At 39.2% G+C, this 24,728-nt stretch overlaps 1 protein-coding gene across 3 annotated transcripts in view; it reads left to right on the forward strand.

Moving 5' to 3' along the window:
- LOC137625983 (omega-amidase NIT2) overlaps positions 1–24,728 on the forward strand; it is a 164,974-nt gene that overhangs the window by 121,056 nt on the left and 19,190 nt on the right. For all 3 annotated transcript variants that reach the window (XM_068357063.1, XM_068357064.1, XM_068357065.1), the window contains exon 4: positions 3,068–3,249. In XM_068357063.1, the coding sequence (XP_068213164.1) occupies positions 3,068–3,249 (182 nt within the window). The remainder of the gene's footprint in view (positions 1–3,067; positions 3,250–24,728) is intronic.

Genomic DNA, 24,728 nt, shown 5'->3' on the forward strand with positions numbered 1-24,728 from the left:
ACCTCTCAGGTCTTCACTAAAGTCTTTGTCCTTTTTTCAGCCTGGGCATCAGGCTCATGAGATACTTAGATGACTGGCTTCTCTTGGAAGAATCCAGAGCTCTCCTGCTGAAGCACAGAGATCTGTTACTGGATCTGTGCAAGGTTAGGAATCCAGCTGAACCCCCAGAAGTCCAGCCTCATCTCCAACCAGTCTATCAGGTATCTTGGTATGGACTTAGACTTGGTGCAAGCCAAGACCTTCCCTGCTGCAGACAGAGTGGCAAGGTTCGGGACTTTGGCAGTAACTTTCCTGAAAGGGGACCTCCTGCCTGCCTGGACGTGGCAGAAGTTGTTAGGTCACCTCTCCTCGTTAGAGAAACTTTTCCCCCCCAGGGGAGATTACATCTTCGCTCGGTACAGTTGGCTCTGAAGACCTGGTTATTTCAAGCCTCAGACCATCCTGCAACCATGCTAAAAGTAACTCAAGAGGTGATATCAGACCTCCTGTAGTGGCTGAAGGAGGAGAACCTGTTAGCGAGAACACCCCTCCAGGATCCCCCCCCCCTTCACAGTTCATGCTGTTTACAGATGCGCATCACCATAAGGCAAAGGAACAGATCTGGGTCCTATGGTTAGAGGGAGACAAGAGCCTCCACATGAACTGTCTGTAAATGAAAGCAGCGTGACTAGTGTTAGTCCACTTCTCAAAGACTCAACAGGTCACTCCGGGGTATTGATGAGCGACGACTCCACTGTGGTGACCTAAATCTCCAAACCAGGAGGCGTAGCCTCTCTCCTGCTATGTAAACACAGTCCCAGGCGATCTCTCTTTCAGCGAGTTTTATCCCCGGGAAGAGAAACGTCATTGCAGACCATCTGAGCCGTAGAAGGACGACAGTTGGTAGTCTCAGACCATGATACAGTGATGAAAGGTGCATTTCAATATCTGTGGAAAGGTGGTCTAGACTTCTACGCCTTCCCACCGTTCTGTCTAATTCGTCAGACACTGGACATAATCAGACATCCAAGGAGTAACGCTAGTGGGCTCAAGGTCGCTAGCAACAGAGTGGTATTCAGACCTGCTGGAACTTCTCACAGAAATACCAAGAGAACTTCAGAATGACCAAATCTGCTACGCCAACCTCACATAAGAAAACTCCACAATGTAGTACATGGCTTGTTGCTTCACAAGTGGAGACTATCAAGCATCTCCTCCAAAAGAAAGACTTTTCAAGACCAACTGCAATGCAGTTTTCCAGATACCTCCAAAAGTCTTCCACAGCAGTTTACTAGAGAAAGTGGAAAATCTGTGATTGGTGCCTTAGGGGAAATATTGCTCCGCTCTAGCCACTATTCCCCTGATTGCTGACTTTTTAGTGTCCCTAAGGAACAAGAAGGCCCTTTCAGTCACTGCGGTGAAAGGCTACAGGTCAACTATGAGCCAAGTATTCAAACTGAAAGGACTAGACCTCTCAGATTTTTGGGAACTCTCAGCATTGAGGAGTTTTGTGTAGTTTTGCACTCCTTGAGAGCTAAAGCCCCTCCTGGGATATGACTTAGGTCCTACGTGCCTTGAAGAAAACCCTGTATGAACCTATGCATAAATCCTTAGACAGAGATCTTAAACTTGAAGACAGTCTTCCTTCTTTTCTTAGTTTCAGCCAAAGGACTGATTGAACTGGATGGTATATCTCACCTTTTGTCATATTCCATAGGATGGCGAGAACTAACTTTGTCTTGTTTTCCTTAATTTGTTGCCCAAACCCAAAATTCAGTTGAAAATTATATCAGATTTGAATCACGATCTTATCTCTCAAAGAGGTACTGTAACTAATGACCCAGATGACATGTTACTTTGTCCTATAAGAGCTGTATGTAAATATCTAAAAAGGACGCAGTATCTCAGGCCCAGAATCTCCAATTTGTTTGTGAGGATGGTTGTTCCAAAAATAAGGTATCCTGAAAAACCATTTCTTTTTGGTTGAGAGAAATCATCATGAAAGCCTATAAATCCTCAGGAGAAGCATCTCCAAGGGGCTCACCCTCGAGCACATGATATACGTGGGTTTGCTGCAACCCTAGCGTTCCGTAAAAATCACTTAGTAGCTCAAGTCCTATAAGCAGGAGTCTGGAAGAGACAAACCCCTTTTGTGAACCACTACCTTGAAGATTGCACACAAGGTCTATAGACACTTTTTCTAGAGGATCCATTGTTGTTGCACATCAAATAGGGTCATTTAAGCTTTCATGGGACAAGTAACTGCTTCTATCCCAGGCCGCAGTTACACTGCATTATAGGGTGTTGATGAGAGTGTAAGAGTAAATAGCGATTTTGGTCGAACATGAAACCTTCACTTGAAATCTTCCTAATGCAGGTAAGAATGCCTTGTGTTTATTGACTGATATATTGCATATATTAATATTACAAGTCTTGTAATGTTCATATAACTTCACCCTGGTAAAGCTTTTTGGAATAGAACAGAAGGCCCTGCCTCGTACGAGCAGGCTGCGCTATTCACAAGTAATTCACTTTGATCTTTTACTATTACTTTAGTAATTGTATCTTGTAGTAAAGGGCAGATCTCCTACAGCATGGAGACTTCCTCCCACCTAAGTAAGAATCCCATTAAATGCCTCGAGTTTGTATCCGCATAGGAATTTTATATAATTTGTATTTTTCCTAGCATTACAAACCTGAGTCATTTACCAAAAGTCCCGCCTCAGCCACCCCTTAGTCTTTAACCAGAAGAGTGTTGTGACTAGACGCTGGAGACAAGCGTATCTCGTCATGCGCAGTAGCTGCCAAGATCATAGCATGATGAAATATACCAAGTTCCTTTTTGATTGTCTGCTTGTAGAAAAAGAAAAAGAAAAAAAAAAGAAATAACCCCATTAAATTACTCAGGTTTGTATAGCTAGGAAAAATAAAAATTATATAAAATTTGTAGTGTTACGGTTATACAGTAGTGATATCAAGTGATGTTTGCATTTTCTAACATTAATTTTTTCGAATTATTTTGGGTGGTTCATAGATTATTTCATGTATTTTACTGGATGTAATATTATGAAATAATTTTGGATTGCAGACTATTTTCCACAGTATGCCGAGCCAATTCCAGGAGAAAGCACTAATGCTCTGAGTTCTGCAGCAAAGGAAAATGGAATTTTCATAGTTGGAGGATCTATTCCAGAAAGAGATGGAGATACATTGTATAACACATGCACTGTGTGGAATCCAGAAGGACAAATGATAGCAAAACATAGAAAAGTAAGTTGAAAGAAAGATGACTTGGTTTCAAAGAGGAAAATGAATGAGGTAGATTACTAGGAAACGATCTGGAGTCTTGTATTTCAAAATTTATTTTGAGATGGTTTGTTGCGAACACAGTAACTAGACCATATGCAAGTCTAGAATGTTGATTATTTATCATCATCTCATCATCTGCTCCTATGCCTATTGACACAAGGGCCTCAGTTGGATTTTGTCAGTTATTTCTATCTTGAGTTTTTAAATCAATACTTCTCCAATCGCCCTCTACTACTTCATGCTTCATAGTCCCCACCATTGTAGGTGTGGGTCTTCTAACTCTTCTAGTTCCTTGTGGAGCCCAGATGAAAGTTTGGTGAACTAATCTCTCTTGGGGAGTGCGAAGAGCATGACCAAACCATCTCTATCTGCCCCTCACCATGATCTCATCTACATATGACACTCGAGTAATCTCTTATAGTTTCATTTCTAATCCTGTCCTGCCATTTAACTCCCAAATTCTTCTAAGGCATTGTTCTCAAATCTACAAAATCTGTTGGATATTGTTTCATTGTCATACCCTGATTCATATCCATACAGTAACACCGATCTCACTAAATTGATATACTGTATAGCCTGATTTTTATTTATAGTTTCAGGCGATTTGATTTCCAAATTTTATTTAATCTAGCCATTGTCTGATTTGCTTTTTTCAATGTTTCATTCAACTCCAACTCTAAAGACCCTGTATTAGAGATCATAGTTCCTAAATATTTAAATAATTCTACCTCATTAATTCTTTTTCTCTCCAATGATATCTTATCTTCCATTGCATACTCCATTCTCATCCTCTGTCTTTCTTCTATTTATTTTCATCCCAGCATCCTGAGATATTTCATGCATTTAGGTAAGCAAGCATTGCCAATCTGTGGTGTTCATCTAATAAGGACAGCGTCATCAGCATACTCTAGGTCAGCTAATTTTCTATAACCAATCCATTCTAATCCTTCCTCACCATCTCCAACTGTTCTATGCATTACAAAATCCATGAGGATAAACAACATAGGTTACAATACATTCCCTTAAAGTACTCCACTGTTCAATGGAAATTCATTTGATATGACTCCACTAACATTAACTTTGCACTTACTATGCTCATGAACAGACTTAATCAAATTTACATATTTGAGAGGAACTCCATAATAAAACAGGGCTCTCCACAAAATTGGCCGGTGCACACTATCAAAGGCTTTTTCATAGTCCACAAATGCCATCAACATTGGATTCCTATATTCTACACATTGCTGTACAACATGTCTTGAAATGAATATTTGGTCAGTACAACTTTTACCTTTTCTAAATCCCACTTGTTCATCTCTCAGCTTTTCATCAAACTTTCTCTCTAGCCTCTGTAGAATAAGCTTACTCTATATTTTCATGACAACTGATAAGTGTGATGTCTCTGTAATTATGGCAATTAATCAAATCTCCTTTTTTGGTATTTTCACCAACACTCCTAGCTCCCATTTTATTATTATTATTATTACTATCCAAGCTACAACCCTAGTTGGAAAAGCAAGATGCTATAAGCCCAGGGGCTCCAACAGGGAAAAATAGCCCAGTGAGGAAAGGAAATAAGGAAATAAATAAATGAAGAGAACAAATTAACAACAAATCATTCTAAAAACAGTAACAACGTCAAAACAGACATGTCATATATAAACTATTAACAGCATCAAAAACAAATATGTCATAAATAAACTATAAAAGACTCATGTCCGCCTGGTCAACAAAAAAGCATTTGCTCCAACTTTGAACTTTTGAAGTTCTACTGATTCAACCACCCGATTAGGAAGATCATTCCACAACTTGGTAACAGCTGGAATAAAACTTCTAGAGTACTGCCTAGTATTGAGCCTCGTGATGGAGAAGGCCTGGCTATTAGAATTAACTGCCTGCCTAGTATTACGAACAGGATAGAATTGTCCAGGGAGATCTGAATGTAAAGGATGGTCAGAGTTATGAAAAATCTTATGCAGCATGCATAACGAACTAATTGAACGACGGTGCCAGAGATTAATATCTAGATCAGGAATAAGAAATTTAATAGACCGTAAGTTTCTGTCCAACAAATTAAGATGAGAATCAGCAGCTGAAGACCAAACAGGAGAACAATACTCAAAACAAGGTAGAATGAAAGAATTAAAACACTTCTTCAGAATAGATTGATCACCGAAAATCTTGAAAGACTTTCTCAATAAGCCTATTTTTTGTGCAATTGAAGAAGACAGAGACCTTATATGTTTCTCAAAAGTAAATTTACTGTCGAGAATCACACCTAAAATTTTGAAAGAGTCATACATATTTAAAGAAACATTATCAATACTGAGATCCGGATGTTGAGGAGCCACCGTCCTTGACCTACTTACAATCATACTTTGAGTTTTGTTAGGATTCAACTTCATACCCCATAATTTGCACCATGCACTAATTCTAGCTAAATCTCTATTAAGGGATTCACCAACCCTAGATCTACATTCAGGGGATGGAATTGATGCAAAGAGAGTAGCATCATCTGCATATGCAACAAGCTTGTTTTCTAGGCCAAACCACATGTCATGTGTATATAGTATGAAAAGTAATGGGCCAAGAACACTACCCTGTGGAACACCGGATATCACATTCCTATAATCAGTATGGTGCCCATCAACAACAACTCTTTGAGATCTATTACTTAAAAAATCAATAATAATGCTAAGAAACAACCCACCCACTCCCAACTGTTTCAGTTTGAAAACAAGGGCCTCATGATTAACACGGTCAAAGGCAGCACTAAAATCAAGGCCAATCATACGAACTTCCCGACCACAATCAAGGGATTTCTGTACAGCATTGGAGATTGTAAGAAGGGCATCACATGCTCCAAGGCCTTTACGAAAACCAAATTGCAAACTAGGGAGTAGATGATTACCTTCAGGAAACCTATTAAGACGTTTTGCCAGAAGACGTTCAAAAACTTTAGATAATATGGGAGTTATGGAAATTGGGCGGTATTCAGTGGGACTTGAGCTACCACAAACACATTTACATAGAGGAGTAACATTACCAATTCTCCAACTAGTGCTAAAAGCTCCTCTTCTTGCTAACTTGCGCAAAATAACAGATAACTTTGGAGCTAAGAAATCTGCTGTCTTTATAAAAAACAAAGGAAAAATACCATTTGGGTCTACACCTCCATAAGCATCAAGGTCCATCAACAGAGCTTTAATCTCACGAGATCGAAAAGCTAAACTAGTTAGCTTAGCCTCAGGAAAACAGGAATGAGGAAGTTCAAGTTTTTCATTACTCTGTTTACTGTCAAAAACATCAGCCAAAAGGGTTGCCTTTTCCTTTGGACAGTGAGTGACTGAGCCATCTGGTTTAAGTAAAGGAGGAACTGTTGCATCTACACCAAAGAGTGCAGATTTAAGGGTAGACCACCATTTATGTTCCTGAGTTGTACCAGAAAGTGTTTCTTTTATGGTTAAATTGTACTCCTTTTCAGTTGAGGCATAAACTCTCTGAGCAAAAGCTCGAAGCTGAGTATAGTTGTTCCAGGTCAAATCTGATGTGTTACCCTTCCAAAGATGATAGGCCTCCTGTTTCTCCAAATAAGCACGTCTACAATCATCATTGAACCACGGTTTGTCCTTCACTCGGTACCTTAGCACACGAGAAGGGATACGCCTATCAATTATGTTGACTAGATTTTCATTCAAAGGGACAACAGGATCTACACTATTATATAATTGTGACCAATTCAAGCACAAAAGATCATGTAAAATCCCATTCCAGTCTGCTTGGGATTTCATATAAATTTTACAAGAATATGATATATCAGGGACAGGCTGCTCAGTCTTCACTAATAATGAAATCAAGGCATGATCAGATGTCCCGACTGGAGAACCAACCTTACTAGTTATAACGCCAGGGGAGTCAGTGTATACGAGGTCCAAGCAATTACCAGACCTGTGAGTAGCTTCATTTATGATTTGCTCACAGCCTGATTCAGAGGCAAAGTCTAAAGCTCTTAAGCCATGGCGATCGGTAGGAGAGATAGAACTTAACCACTCCCTATGGTGAGCATTAAAATCACCAACAAAGACAAAAGAAGCCTTTCTATCATCTTCTTGTATCTTAGCCATAATGGTAAGAAGACAATCGAAGATAGAATCATCTATGTCTGGATTCCTGTAGATCGAACACAAATAAAAGTTGTTATGCCTGCCACAAACTTTTATAACCTGAATCTCATGACATCCACATTGATAGCAGGACTTATGAGAAGCAGGGTACTCGGTCCTAATATACACCGCCATTCCCCTGGCCCTAGGGATGGCATCACGTTTCAACATTATTGGCTTCTTAAAACCAGTTATAAGGAGCTCAGATGAGTGCCTCATATTAGAAACCAAAGTTTCTGAGCACAAAAGAATATCATACTGTCTGGACGCAACTGTAAGGTCTTGGATATTTGCAAGGTTTTGCCTCTTCAAGTCACATTCTACAAAATAATCTTGTAAGTATTCTGGGAGTTGCTTCATTTTTGGCCAATATCATCTCAGCAGTTATTTCATCATATCCAGGGGCTTTCCATCCTTGAGTTTTTTAAGAATAGCTTCGACTTCAAAGACATTGAATTCATTCATGGGCACATCAAGGTCTTCCTCAGCTCCAGGTATATCAATCAAATTATTCCCTTCATATCTCCTATTCATGACCTCACTAAAGTGTTCCATCCAACGTCGCCTTTAGTCATCTTTGGTTGTTATAACAGATCCATCTCTCTCGGATGGGTATATGCTTCTTTTTTGCCCCCGTGGAGATTTCATTAATAATTCAATGAGCAATTCTTACACCATAGCCAGTCCCTGAATTCATAGCTTTGTCAGCCTCATCTGCTTTACTGTCTAAATATTCTCTCCAGTCATTCCTGGCTTTTTTTTTTTACTTCACTATCAATACTGAAATACTTAGCATGCTCTACCTTGTAATTTTTATTACTTCCTCTAAAACTTTCAACGATCAATTTCTGTCATTGTCTCCTTTTTATAGTATCCCAAGAATCATTTGATATCCGTGACTTCCTCCTTATTACTACATGTCCCAAAAACTTCCCTACCAACTGACTGATCTATGTTCTTAATATCACACCATTTTTCTATAATTGTCTGCTCTTTTTCTCTTAAAGTCTCTAAGACTGCAAATCAATTCCTGCATTTAATTGCAAAGGTTTCTCTGTGCTCATCTTCTAGAAGCTTAGTTGTATCAAACCTAGATATTCTATCTACATTTCTCTTTGGGTGCTTTCAGTTTTAATTTCAGTGTGGCAATGAGGAGCTGGTGATCACTACCAATATCTGCACCTCTATAGCTTCTCACATTTCTCAGAGTCCTCCGTCTCTCTTTATTAATGGTTGTGTGAGCTATTTGATTTCTGTAATTGCCCCATGTTTACCGTATTTCCCGTGTGATAAGACGCACTTTTTCCCGAAAATTGTCTCCAAAAATCACCCTGCGTCTTAACACTGTAAGGTAAAGTTATAATGACATACAAGATCTTGCACTTATCAGAACTAAAATATAAGCTTGGAGTTATCATTCATATGTAATAAGTAAATCATTTTATGTTGCTATTATACTTTGTTTAATTAAGTTAACAATATATTTTCAATGTCGATTGTTATGAATTTGCCAAAATGTTTGTTTTGGTGAACAGCTGATGACTCACAACACCACCTACACGTAAACATGCCAACTAACAGCATCCGAGCAGACGACGCAATCACCCTGGTCTTCTTCACTGTTATTCATTAGACATCACTCGTCCATGAATGGCATCAAATCAGAGAAGGCAATCATATAATATTCATAATAAGCTGCAAGTTATCGATTATGCAAAACAACACGGCAACAGAGCAGCTGAGAGGCTCTTCGGACCGCCACCAACTGAAAAAATGATCAGAGAATGAAGGAAGCAAGAAGAGGAATTAAAGAAAATGAGAAAGGAGAAACATGGCCTATGCTATAAGGAAGCAAAATTCCCACAACTAGAAGAAATAATAAAAACGTGGGTAGAAGAACAGCGAAACAAAGGATACGTGTTGTCAACGAAGATGATAATGGAAGAAGCAAAGGGACTGGCAGCAGAAAGAAACATACCAATAAATGAGTTTACTGGCTCATCGTCTTAGTGCTACCGTTTCATGAAACGAAACGGTCTGTGTATGAGAGTGAAGACCAGGATTGCACAGAAGTTGCCTACAGAATACGAGGATAAAGTGCTAGAATTCCACAGATACGTAATCAATGCTAGAAAAGAGATAAATTATGAAATGGGACAGATCGGCAATATGGATGAAGTACCGTTGACTTTCGATGTTCCATCAAATAGAAGTGTGGGAAGAAAAGGAGCGAAGACCGTGACAATAAAAACAACTGACCATGAGAAATCTCGTTTTACATTTGTTTTGGCCTGCTGTGCAGATGGCAGAAAACTTCCACTGCTACTTATTTTCAAACGAAAAACCATGCCAAAGGATAAAATCCCAGCTGGTGTACTTGTTCATGTTCACCCTAAAGGATGGATGGACGAAGCCGGGATCAAACTGTGGCTTGAAAAGGTATGGTCACGACGTCTTGGAGGTTTGCTAAAGAAACCAGCCGCTGGTAACCATGAAGTAACGCCAACAGGACGACTGAAGAGACCTTCTATCACACAAGTCTGTGAATGGGTGAAGATGTCATGGGCTGCTATCAAGGAAGAGATTTTAGTAAAATCATTTAAGAAATGTGGAATAAGTAATGCGATGAATGGAACTCAGGATGAATTTCTCTATGAAGAAAGTGACGTCGATATGGATGACCCGGAATTGACTACGGATAGTGACAATAGTAACGATGATTTTTCAGGATTTGAGGAAGATTAGATGTTTGAAATTTGTTATTTTGTAATAAAGAAATATTGTGATTATTACTTTATTGCCTGAGTTCTGAAATTATACAAATAGTATTGCTTGAGTTCTGAAATAATATAAATACCGTAGATGGCCGTGGAACATGGCCTTGAAAAAACAACTGCGAGTTGAGTGCAGTGTTACCATGTTAGTGAAAAATTCGCTAGACCTTGAGTATGGTATTCATCACTCAAACAGCAGGAAAAATATTCTACATACAGTATTGGAATTCAGAGGGAATTCTTTATTTGATCAATGATTAGTTTTATGTGAAACTTTCTACATAGAAAATTTGAGAAATATTACTGGAATTTTACTCTGCACCAAAATTTGATTAGTAACATATGTCATAGTGCTTTCTTGTAGACAAACATGCTGGATGTAAACAAACACTAAATACGCTGTGTTACGCTTTGTAAACTTGCTGCGTGTTGAACATTATGGTGGAAATAAAGACTGGTTTGGTGATTTTTATATGAATACTGTATGTAAAAATAATTTGGGTAACCGATCTGTAGCTAATTGATATTAACCTAATATATTTCATAATACGGCCAAAATACAGTCAACACTATTTATTGTAACGTGCAAAGGATCGCACTGTAGAGCGCCAATTAAGGTCAGTAGGTAAGCTTTAAAACCGTCAATTTCTTTTTTCCAAAAATTTCTTGGCTGATTATGGGGTGCGTCTTACCACTTGTAGCGTCTTATCACATGGGAAATACGGTATTTATATTGTAATAAAATTATTTTTGGGCCCGAACCATATGATTCTGATGGAAGTTCCTTAAAGGCAGCTTTCTACTTAGGAAATTTCTGCAAGTGATATACCAGAGAATTTTACCCGTTGAGGTATCACAGGGTTCTATCCCCTGGAGCGAATATCCCGAGAGATATCGTGTATGAAACAGGGATGTGTTTAAAACAAGCAACGGCTATCCTTCCCTGAATAGAGTTAACCTTGTCTCAAAGGATATGGGATACGATTGGATATGTGGGTGAGAGAGCTGTTACAACTCTGATCCCAGTGTACTGAAAACATGTTCGCTGGTTCTCCACTCCTCCTAGCAGCGCCATCTCAGTAGTTTGCTTCGGGAGTTTTCTGCTTGTTTTCATGTTTTTGAGACCATGGAGGCTTCTGCTTCCTCCTCATCACTTAAGATGAGTACCATTTCCTTTGTTAGTAGAGAATTTTGCGTCTCCACCCTTGTGTTTTTGCACTATGCATCCGTTAATTGTCCACGGCCGATGCATGGCCAAAGCCGGTGACTCATATCTCCAAATTGCTCAGAATTGCATATTGATTCTTATTTAGTGTTGTGAAAGTGTTAAATATATTCTTTCACAACTGTGGTATGATTATAGGCAAGTCTTTTGTCAATATTTGCATGCTTGTCTTTAATCAGTCTTGACTTAGGCTAACCTTAACCTTAGCCCTTGGCAAAGATTGGCTAATATTTACAAATGCACCCTCACCTTCTACTACGTAACCACATGGTTCTCATGAGGCCGCCACCCCTCCCTTGATATTGATATGTCCTATTGGGGAGTTGCAGCCCTGAAGGTACCTTCTGGGAGCAGTGGATGGTGTTTTACAGTTGTCTTTGGGTGACAGTATTTCACTTCTCTACTTAGCCTTTGTGTCTGGCTAGGTGGCACTGGTTGTGGGGACTTTTTTTCCTGTCTACACTCTGTTTATCCGTTGGAATGAAACCAACCATGTTCTAATATTGACAGGTAGGCTTTACTTTCGTGTCACCCAACCCATTTGCTAGGCTTCCTTTCTTAGTTTTTGGTATGCTGGCAACTGGTTGTGAGGACTCCTCCCCTGTGCATATTTACTGTAAATCCCTTGGAACGACATTTACTAGTTCTAATACTGTACTACAGTTATGTCTTCCTATCCTGCCGCTTTACCAATTTCTAAGTCTCCCTTCCTTCCTCTTCCCTCCAGCTTGCCTTGCTAGTCTTGTCCTGCTTGGTGTGGAGCCTAGTTCCCTTCCAGTCCAGGTTTCTCTGGCATCTGAGGTATCCTCAGTTGCTGTATAGATGGACAGGATAGCTTGTGGGTCTTTTAGTCTGCCTACGGATGGATTAGTTATTGATCCTACCCTGAATTAATTATCTCTGCCGCCTTACAGACCACCCTTGGCTGGTCTAGTTGTCCCTTTCCCTTTCCTAGTTTGGCTATAGATTTTTCACTGTCCATAGAACTACAATTCCTTTATCTAGTCTGCATTCCCTAGCATTTGAGCTATATAAGCTAGACTAGCTTGCACGGTGGGTTTTTTACAGCCTAACCCTATCAAGGCAAGGAAACTTGCCTGGTCTGTTGAGTTCAGCTCTTAATCCTGAGCTATGTATCTCTTTGTTATGGAGTCTTGACTCTTTTGCCTGGTCGGAAGCTCCCTGGCCAAAGTACTTACCATTTGGCCATACTTCCAGTCCGGTCGGCTTGAGATCTAACTTTGGATGCGAGTAAATTGGAGGTACCCCTCTCTCCTTTCATTTGAAGAGAGTCTTCCCCCTTGCCACCTTAGCTGCAACCTCAGGCTAGTCACCTGCGTCCATTTCCTCCTCCATATCAGAGGAACCTTCTCTTCTAAAGTTGGTTGATTGGAAACCTCCTAGATGTTAGGATTTCCCTTGAATTACGAATTCAGGGTATCCTGACTGTATTATATGGCTCTCACTATTTTAAAAGGCTAATCCCCTTTCTCATGATTTAGTGTCAACAAATAGATTTGTTGGCAGATTCATTTATCTACTGCCTTCTATTAGCCTGTACCTTTCCCCTTACCCTTGGTCTGTTTCCATATAAGATCGTCCACTTTTTTGCCGACTTGACGAACCACTGCCGGGTTGTGTTGACATTCCTAGGGGTAGTGAAAGGTCAGTTCAAAGACCATGGTTGCTAGGAATAGCTGCCGCCTTAGGCATGGCTGCTGCCGCCCCAGGCACAGCTGCTGCTGGCTTAGGCAGGGTAATATGGGAATTTACCATCTTGATTTATCTAATAGACCGATTTTGGGGGAAATGGTGTTCCGCTGATGTGAACATTTCTCCCTATTCTACCCCACTGTAGAGTTGTTATGGAATTCTGGGTTGTTTGGCATGAGCTTCCGTTGTAGTGTAGCTTCAGCCATAGCTTGTGTAGGTAGAAATTTTTAATTTAGATATTGTTTTGAAAACTTTCTTTTTAAATTTTTTTTCTGTATAACATAAGATGTGCAAAATTTTTCGATGCTCTATTTGTACTCATTGAAAATTTTCTATCTTTACAGGTTGTTGAAGACAAGGAGTGTGCTACAGTAAGTTGCACCAGGCAGGTCAAGCTGCCTTGTGGCCACAAGACTTGCCGGAAGTATGCCGATTGCAATGTTTCCAAAGGTTCCTTTGCCATCAGGAAACTTACCAATTGCAGCGTGTGCAAGGACTTTATTTATACTGGTTTCCATGCTACCAACGTCTCCCAGGACCAGAAAGAGTGGGGTCAGAAGACCATTAGGCATAGGGTGAGAGGCTTCCAAGAGAGCTCTCAACAAGCTGCCCCTTACCTCCTTCAATGTATCTTAAGGACCTCCTCTTCACCAAGGCCTAATTATTTGTCTCATTTTTTTTCTTATCAAATCTATTTCTAATAAGCATCTTCTGATATATTTTTTCTCCCACACTGTGTCCTGTTACCAGCCTAGAAATTTTTTCTCTTTCACCTCATGTTTATAAAGTTTACTTAAGCTTGAAGCGATCTTAGCTAAAGAAGATAGAGCTATTCATTAATTCTGCTAATTTTCCCAGAAATGAATCAACAGTCATACTACGTTTTTATTCAGCAAGCTCAAGGCAAGGGAAGATAAGAGGGAAGTAAGGTTCTAGCTGGGCCCCCTTGCCCAGTATAAAATCAAGAGGTGGTGCCCAGTGCCAAGTTCATCCTTGATTGTTTACCTTTTACCTAGATTTATGAGTATTCCACCATTTTATCTTTTTGTGTTGTGAACGTGGAGTGTGGTCGGCATTCGGACACTAGGCAGTCTGCGTGCTACATCGGGCCACAGTCTGCAAACCACTACAAAGTAAATTGGCGCTAACTAGACATATTGCCTATGCTTCTGATCTTGAACTCGATAGCGAACTATTCAATAAGATCACAAAGGCTTGTGCTAAATTGAAACCAAATGTTCCTTGTCATGGGTAGATACCATACTTTAAAATGGATATGTTATTAAAAGACCAAAAATATCTATCCCCAAAGTGTGAGCAGCAAGATGAGATTCGACTATCGTATTGTTTGGTTAAACCTGTCATCACCTCACTGTCATCAGCATTTTGAAAGTAAACCGAGCCCCGACGAGAGCGCCTGCCGCCTGCCGCTATAAGGGGACTGTCCTGTTATGACCAAGATGTCACTGTCTTAATCATTGGAGTCGGCATATTTTGAGAAACTGAGTCTGAGGGATATTCTTGTTTGTGAAATATGTCGTCATGGAAGGACACGTGCTGCACTTTTGTTACGATTTCACACATGGTTCAGACTGCAACAGAAATTTCTTCTAGAAGCTTTCATGGCATGATCGAAGTGGATGTTTTTGAGGAGGCCAATCGAGAGGCAGAATTTTTAAAAAACCGCCTTCTTTGGAAATGACTACTGCCCATTGCAATTAACTCTACCCATACATAGGTATATAAACTTCAAGAAGAGATTGTCCAGGAGAGAGAGGGCGGGACATAACACAAGAGAGGAACTATGTCTGAAGCAGATGAGAACCAAGTCCTGACGAGATAAGAAGCAGAGACGACCAGAAGTCTGATAGAGCAAGGTTCCAACATTCTCTTCAGAAGACAAACGCCTATCTCCAAAATCCTGTTATGACTGAGAAAAAGAGACAAATTAAAGCAGCCAGCCCTCCCTGCTTGTGACGAGAAGTAGCCAACAATGCCTGCAGCCTTCCTTAGTTCAACACTATCATCGAATTCTTGGAGAAGACTCCTGATGTCCCATCTTGATGCCACCCTTTCTGTGAGGTCTTTGAATTTAGTCATCGTACCAGTTTCATCTGAACTTCAACCGCCCTTGTTCAACGTTCTCAACATTGAAGTCTCCGTACCGGTATCGTCTCAGCAGCTGCAGAAAACTATTCCTCAAGTATTTATACTTTACTGACTGTTCCCCTTTTCTATAAATGTTTTGATTGATTTGGTTTGTCAGTTAAGTAACCGAAGAAGTAACATTGATTTTGTTTATGTAAGTTTGTGAATAAACGTGTTGTGTTTTTTCGTGAGTTTCTTTTTATATTCATTTCCCATGTTTCAATGGTAGTTGTTGGAAACATTTGTTTTGATTATTAAAAGAATCAGTAATGATTTTAAGATTGTAACACTCCCCCCAAGGCCATCTCATGGTCGTTGGATAAAGTCTTGCACTTAGCCCCTTCATTAGATAACGACACTATCTCTTCAAGGGATCTTACTCAAAAGTGTCTTCTTGCTTGCTGTGGCTTCTGGTGGTAAAGTCAGCAGTATTGTGGCACTTTTTAGGGATGATGACCACTTTGAATTCTCGGAATCGTGGGACGTAAATCTTTACCTTTAGGGACCCTGGAAGATCGTTTCACGAAAGGAAGACCCTTCTCTGTGCCCCATGGAATATCTTAAGGCCTACCTGTTAATAGAGTGGGGCATTTAAGGGATGGACAACTTTTTAAAGGAAAAACAACAGGATCTACTCTCTCTTTGAAACAGCCAATGTCCAAACTCACCTATTTTATTAGAAGGGCTGACCCCGATAGTATGCCATCTGGCATGACCCTAGGAAAGTTGCCTCTTCCTTAAACTTGTTCCAGTACATCTCCTTTGAAGGGTTACAAGCTTATGCAGAATATAAATCTTCAAGAGAGTTTTTCAAACATTGCTTACGACAGTTGGAAGAGATTAAATATTTTTTGGTGGCTGCTGGAAGTGGGATTAAACCAGCTTTTTAGTGTTGTGCAAGGACTCTTATGGGCTGTATAATTGGGACTTTTCCAGTCTACATAGTGCAAGTGGAATAATATTCGTTTGTGTGTGTTAAACTATATCTGTATGGTGAAGAGTCAAAGGTGATTTTCTCCTCTTATTATATGAGATGTTGTTATTATGTTACTTTTGTTTTCTAAACATATTAAATGTACATATTGTTGCTCCAATTATTGTTACAGTTATGAATTTTTCGAAAATAATCAAAGATTATACAGGTAGTTCTTTTTGTGTTTCCTTTATATGGACCTACTGTATTATTATTATTATTATTATTATTATTATTATTATTATTATTATTATTACTACTACTTGCTAGGCTACAACCTTAGTTGGAAAAGCAGGATGCTATAAGCCCAGGGGCCCCAACATGGAAAATAGCCCAGTGGGGAAAGGAAACGAAAAAATAAAATATTTTAAGAACAGTAACATTAAAATAAATATTTCCTATATAAACTATAAATTATTTAACAAGACAAGAGGAAGAGAAATTAGATAGAATTGCATGCCCGAGTGCACCCTCAAGCAAGAGAACTCTAATCCAAGATAGTGGAAGACTATCGTACAGAGGCTATGACATTACCCAAGACTAGAGAACCAAGGTTTGGTTTTGGAGTCTCCTTCTAGAAGAGCTGCTTACCATATCTAAAGTCTCTTCTACCCTTACCAAAAAGGAAATCAAACACTGAACAATTACAATGCTGTAATTAACCCCTCAGGTGAAAAAGAATTGTTTGGTAATCTTAGTATTGTCAGGTGTATGAGAACAGAGGAGAATCTGTAAAGAATAGGCCAGACTATTTGGTGTATGTGTAGGCAAAGGGAAAGTGAACCGTAACCAGAGAGAAATAAAAAAGTAGTGTACATCCATTTTTAACCCTTCTTGTTACTGATTTTGGTGTGATAGATCACTTTGGACAAAGATTTTATTCACAGTGAGTGGGACTGTGCAGATAATTCTTTTGTTCCTACGCAATTCCCAAAAACTTGCTTGTGTTCTTAGCCTGGGGCTGTCGTCCTGATGGACCTGCCCATTACTTTTCATCCCCTCCCAATTCTCAGTGTGAGGCCTCACATAATGTGATGGCTGCTACTGGAATGGCAAACCAGCAAACATGTTTTCAGCACAGTGAGATTGGAGTTGTAACGGTTCTCTCGCCCACGTATCCAATCCTATCTCATATCCTTTGAGACAAGGTTAACTCGATTTGGGGAAGGATAGTTATGGCTTGTTTTAAACACGTCCCTGTTTCATACACGATATCCCTTGGGACATTCGCTCCAGGTGATAGAACGCTGCGATACCTCAACAGGTAAAGCTTTATGGTATTTTTATCACAGAAATATCCTAAGTGGAAAGCTGCCTTTGAGGAACTTCCATCTGGACGACGTGTATCTCTCCCAAAAATAGATTTTTCCTCTGTCAAAATCTGTTAAATGACATATCTCTTTCCTTCACTGGCAATCACCCTCCATCAGTGAGGGAGTCAGAAATATGAACACTAGGGAAGGTTCTTAGAAATAGATTGAATTTTAATTAGATTTGATATTTCTAATCTGACATGATGTTCATATAGATACCCACCCTTCTTTCCACTGACTTGTGGTGTCAAGAGGATAGGGAATACTTTCAACTTTGAGACTGAAAAATATAGGATCTGTGGCTTGAACAACCCATCAGTGGCTGCAATTAACCACTGGATTGTATAATTACTTTAATAGTCTTGAAGTCTATTGAAGGAAAGAAGACGGGAAATATTTTAGTTTTTAGGGGTAAATGTTGATAAAACTGAGCTTCCAGAAAGGAGCAATTTGAACATCACTGAAGTGTAGAGATACATTTTTTTCATTGAAATTAGTGTTTATGAAATTTTCTAAATATTTTAAAGTATGAAATGAAAGCAGCGTATCTCATTGGTACACTATGGTTGTACTTCATACAAATTTTAATATCTTGATGTTTTATTGTATTGAATAGGGGCTTTCCTAATTATCTACAATTTTCAGTTATCAATTATAGTTACTTCCTGTGAGATGTCAAAGAATAGGAAATTGAGGGAGAGGGAATGTTCCCTGCACTCTAGTTTTGGGGTGTCTGAATTTGCATGGATGTAGTACAATAGAGAGTAAAAGATGTGAGATTGGAAGTATATTTTGGAATAGAAGGATGGATGTATTGGCCTTGTGAGAAACAAACATAAAAGGGAAGGGTGAAGTCACAGGTAGAGTGTCTGGGATTGAAGGGAGAAGAACTTTATTGCTGAATAAATGGATGACAGGTAAAGTAGTGAAATGAAAGGTGTCGTCATCTAGGGTAATGTGGATAAGGGTTGTTTTGGGTTGGGAATGTTGGGCTTTTGTTAGTGCGTATGGGCTAGGTTGTGGGAAAAGTGAAGAAGACCGGAATGACTTCTGGAATGAAGGAATTAATTAGTTGTGATGAGTGACTTAAATGCCAGTGTGGGTGCTGGAGAGGTAGAAGGTGTCATTGGGAAGTATGGCATACTAGGTGAAAATGAGAATGATGAGACTGCAAGACTACTTGATTTGTGTGTTGAATGAGAGCTGGTGGTAAGTATTAGTTTTTTTTTAAGAAAGATATAAATAAGTATACATGGGTAAGAGTGGTAAAAAGGGTGTTGGTGGATTACGCGTTGATAACAAGAAGGATGTTTGGAAAATTGAAAGATGTGCGCGTTTAGGGGTATGGCTAACGTTATGTCTGATCCTTTTTTTGGTTTGAGAAAAATTTAGCTGTAGCAAAAGAGTGAGGAAATGGAATGGGGCATGTAAAATGGAGGTAGTGAAGGTGCAAGAGTTGAAAAAAAAAAAACAGGTTAAAAGTTAATATCAAGAAAACTTGGAAGTGGCATATACTGGTGAAAGTGAGAGAAACTGGTGATCTAGAGGAGGAGCGGAAGCTAGTAAAAGAAAATATCGCTGGACTTGCAAGTGATGTGCGTGTGGTAAGAGGATTGTTGGAGGCAGCATGAGGGAAGGTAGTGAGTGGTGGAATGAAGAAGTGAAGATGAAGGTGGAAGAGAAAAAGAGAGCATTTGAAGAATGCTCGATCTCAGTGCTGCTTTTGATACAGTTGTGCATGAACTGCTACTAAATGATCTTCGGTCCATCGACGTTGAAGATCAAGCCTTCGAATACCTAAAAGACTACTTAGTTGGTAGAAATTATTGTGTACAAATTGGAAACTTATTTTTCATATGAACCCTTTAACAGAGGGGTACCCCAGTGGAGTGTACTTGGCCCAATCTTATTCTGCCTCTTTACTATTGGTCTATCGAAAATGCTACAAAGGCATGGCGTAAAGTTCAAACTATTTGCAGATTACACACAATTTTACTTCTCCATAAATGATATAGATGACACTACTGAAACTCTAAACTAAATCCTTGATAGTGTTAGAGAATGGGAAAGCTGACTGGAGATGGGGTTAGGGATTGGGTCATTCGTATGGAGAGAATAAGTAATTTTGGAAAAAAGTGAAGTGTGTGTAAGGAAGGGTGGGTTGAGGAAGGAAGAAACAGTGAAAGATGAAAATGGAAGGTGGTTGTAAGGAGATGAGGCAAGGAAAAGGTGGGCTGAATATTTTGAAAGGTTGGTGAATGTTGAAGATAATAGGGAGGCTGATATAATTGCTGTTGCATGTGTTGAGGTACCAGTGATGGGAGATGAGAATTGAAGAGAGATTACAAGAGAGGAAGTGAAGACAAAACCAGATGAAATGAGAGCAGGGAAAGCACATGGCATGGATGGTGTGAGGGCTGAGATATTAAGGGAAGGGACTGTGATAGTACTGGAATAGTTGGTTAGATTGTTTAAAACCTGATGAGTGTAAAGAAAATGTCTGTATGGCTAAGCCTTGAGGAGAGAGCGGAGATATCCGTTCTCTACCAGTTGAAAGAAAAAAGTGGCGTAGCTCACCGACCTGTGAGTAGATACTGTATGGGTGGCTGGGTACCCCCCAGCCTCCCCCTACTTACTCCCTACAGTGGTTAAGTAGGGTTGCCACCTTGCGTTAAAAGTCTAATTGCTACCTTCTAGCTTTGCTGAAACAATATCTACAGGTTTGTATTACATACATATACCAAGGCACTTCCCCCAATTTTGGGGGGTAGCTGACATCAAACAAATGAAACGAAAAAGGGGACCTCTCCTCTTTACGTTCCTCCCAGCCTGTATTGGTTAAGGAAAATACAAATTATTTCCAAATTTGTCGTTTTATATTGTCAATAGTGCCAGTGGACTTGGTGTGTGCGTGTATTGTTCTGCTATACAAAGGTAAGGGGGATGTGCATGAGTGATGTAATTCTAGGGGTATTAGTTTGTCGAGTGAGGTTGGAAAAGTTTATGGTAGTGTTAATTAATAGGATTAAGGATAAAACAGAGGATGCAGGGTGGTCTAAAAGAGGTAGGGGATGTATGGATCAGATTTTTATAGTAAGGCAGATATGCAAGAAATATTTACCAAAAGGTAAGGCAGTATATGTTGAATTTATGGATCTGGAGAAAGCTTATGATAGAGATGATACAGAAGCAATGAAGTCATATGGAATTGGTGTAAGATTATTGCCAGCAGTGAAGAGTTTATACATAGGCAGTAAAGTGTGTACTGTATTAGGATTGGAAATAAAGTGAATGAGTGGTTTCCTGTGAGAGTAGGGCTGAAACAGGGATGTGTGATGTTGCAGAAGTTGTTCAATTTGTTTGTTGATCGAACTGTGAGAGAGGTGCATGCTCGAGTGCTTAGTCAAGGATTTAAACTGATAGATAAGAGTGATCATGTGTGGGAGGTGAATCAGTTGTTGTTTGTGGATGACGCTGTATTGGTGGCAGACTCGACGGAGAAGCTGCGACAATTAGTGACAGTTTGGAAGGGTTTGTGAGAGAAGGAAGTTTTGAGGTAATGTTGGTAAGAGTAAGGTTATGAGATGCACGAGAAGGGACGGTAGTGCTAGATTGAATGTCAGGTTGAATAGAGAGTTACTTGAAGAATTAGATCAGTTAGAGTACTGAGATTCTGTTGTTGCTCGTAATGGTTGAGTGGATGCAGATGTACATCAAAGAGTGAATGAAGGATGTCAAGTATTGGAGTCAGTGAAGGATAGAGGGTTAAGGATAAATGCAAAGAGGGTTCTATATGAGAAAGTGATTGTACCAACTGTGATATATGAATCTGAGTTGTGGGGAATGAAAGTAATGGAGAGACAGAAATTGAATGTGCTCGCGATGAAGTGCCTGAGGAGTATGGCTGGTGTATCTCGATTGGATAGAATTAGGAACAAATTAGTGAGGGTGAGAAGGGATGGGAGAAATGAATTAACAGGTAAAGTAGATATGAATGGGTTAGGTGGTTTGGCTATGTAGAGAGGATGCTAGTAGGTTGGCCAGTCCACCAGTCATCCGTTAAGATTATGCCGCTAGGGATTTATTGGGTCCTTTGGCTGGCCAGATAGTGCTACATTGGATCCCTCTCTCTGGTTACGACTCATCTTTACTTTGCTTACACATACACTGAATAATCTGGCTAATTGTTCCCATATTCTCCTTGTCCTTATATACCTGACAACACTGAGATTACCAAATAATTCTTCTTTGCTCAAGGGGTTCAGTGGCTACTTTCCTCCTGGTAAGGGTAGAAGAGACTCTAGCTGTGGTTAGCAGCTGTTCTAGGTGAAGGGCACTCCAAAATCAAACCAGTGTTCTCTTGTCTTGGGTAATGCCATAGCCTCTGCATCTTGGTCTTCCACTGTTTTGGGTTAGAGTTCTCTTTCTTGAGGATACACTCAGGCACACTATTCTATCTTATTTCTCTTTCTCTTGTTTTTTTTTAAGTTTGTATAATTTTTTTATCATCATCATCATCATCTCCTACGCATATTGACACGAAGGGTCTCGGTTAGATTTCGCCAGTCGTCTCTATTTTGAGCTTTTAAATCAATACTTCTCCATTCATCAACTACTTCATGCCTCATAGTCGTAGCCATGTAAGCCTGTGTCTTCCAACTCATCTAGTGCCTTATGGAGCCCAGTTGAAAGTTTGGTGAACTAATCTCTCTTGGGGAATGCAAAGAGCATGCTTAAATCATCTCCTTCTACCCCTCACCATGATTTCATCCACATATGGCACTTGAGTAATCTTTTAGTTTCATTTTTAATCCTGTCCTGCCATTTAACTCCCAATATTCTTCTGAGGACTTTCTTCTCCAATCTACTAGATCTTAGATATTGTTTCGTTGCCATACCACGACTCATGTTCATACAGTAACACCGATCTCACTAAACGGATATATAGCCTGATTTTTATATGCAATTTCAGGCGATTTGATTTCCAAATTTTACTTAACTTAGCCATTGTCTGATTTGGTTTTTTCAATCTTTCATTAAACTCTAACTCTAAAGATCCTGTATTATAGATCATAGTTCCTAAATACTTAAATAATTCCACCTCGTTAATCCTTTCTCCTTCCAATGATATTTCATCTTCCATTGCATATTACATTCTCATGTTTGTGATGGTGTTACTTTTTTAAAACATTTTTATTATTATTATTACTATTATGATTATTATTATTATTGTTATTATTATTATCAGTGAAGTGCTAACAAAATGAAAAACTAATACAGTGAACCCTCGTTTATCGCGGTAGATAGGTTCCAGACGCGGCCGCGATAGGTGAAAATCCGCGAAGTAGTGACACCATATTTACCTAATTATTCAACATGTATATTCAGACTTTTAAAACCTTCCCTTGTACGTAGTACTGTTAACAAACTACCCTTTAATGTACAGAACACTTAATGCATGTACTACAGTACCCTAAACTAAAACAGGCACAAATATTAAAGGCGATTTTATATCATGCGTTTCCTAAACACGCTAAAAAGCACGATAAAAAATGGCAACCAATGTTTTGTTTACGTTTATCTCTGATCATAATGAAGAAACAAACTGGAGGTAGAGCTTTGCTTATTACCCAGACATATTTCCCATACTTTTCCCTTAGAACTACATCACATCTTCCTACTTTAGATATATATATATATATATATATATATATATATATATATATATATATATATATATATATATATATATGTGTGTGTGTGTGTGTGTATATATATATATATTTATATGTATACACATATACTGTACATACCTACATATATACATACATACATATATACATAAATACATGCATACATATATATATATATATATATATATATATATATATTACTGTATATATATGGGTTATGGAAAAAATCCGCGAAGTGGTGAATCCGCGATGGTCGAACCGCGAAGTAGCGAGGGTTCACTGTATCTGACTCATGAAAGACCCTTGAGCTAATGCAAGAAAACGAATGACGTTAAAATGATAAGCAAGTCCGTGGCGTGCGAACGTAAATAATCCAAGTAATAATATTAGTGGAATAGAAACGCCCGAAGGCGACCAGGCATGCCAACCTACCGATAATACGCACACGTATATGTAATAACTTATCGTAATAACAGGACATCAATATAAAAATTTAATATGGTGTGTGAACCGTGGATACCAATAAAGTTCATAACGAGAAACAATCAGTATGGAGGACTCATTGAAAAGCGTTAAGAACGAAACGAGATAGAGATAGGAGGGAGCTGAGCGCCATATAAGACCCACACAGGGTCGTGAAAAATAATACTGTTATAATATAAGCAAAAAAGGGCAAGGCCCCCTCCAAAATCTCAAAACTCATAGATCTGGTACTTAACTTAGTTGGAGTGACATTGGAGTCCGACATCTTGAGGTAAATCCAGAAAAAACCAGTGAAATTCACACACTAAGGCAAAATAAGGATTAAATAGCGCGTGCTATGAAAAAGGAGTGACGTCACTGGCGTGGGATTGCTAGTAGTAGTAGGATGTTGAACGGCACTTCGCTGTTCGGGGATATTGACAGGAGATATCTAAATGGTGCGAGGCCTCTGGTTGTGATTTATTCAGCGCCCCAGTATTATACCGACACCTTATTAAGGTGAGCGAGCTGGGTTCAACCTAGCATTCCTATACAAATTTTTCTCTGGTAAATTCATAGCAGTTTTTACCTTAGAAATGATGTTAAAGGAGCATTTCACTGGGCGGCATGGGTCTCTCGCCCAGAAATAGATTTTTCCTACGTCAAAATCCCTTTATTATTATTATTATTATTACAATCTAGGCTATATTTGGCTTAGTTGGAAAAGCAAGATGCTTTATGCCCAAGGGCTCCAAAAGAGAAAATAGCAAATAATAATAATAATAATAATAATAATAATAATAATGATAATAATCTGCTGAAGAAGTTGATGAATGGAAGAGTTGATGGGAGAAGTACAAGAGGAAGGCCAAGGTTTGGGTAGGTGAATGGGGGTGAAGAAAGCCTTACGTGACAGGAGGCTAGATGTGAGGGAGGCAAAAGAGCATGCTAGAAATAGGAATAAATGGCAAGCAAT

The sequence above is a fragment of the Palaemon carinicauda genome, chromosome 33 (genome assembly GCF_036898095.1).
Source record: "Palaemon carinicauda isolate YSFRI2023 chromosome 33, ASM3689809v2, whole genome shotgun sequence".
Classification (NCBI taxonomy): domain Eukaryota; kingdom Metazoa; phylum Arthropoda; class Malacostraca; order Decapoda; family Palaemonidae; genus Palaemon; species Palaemon carinicauda.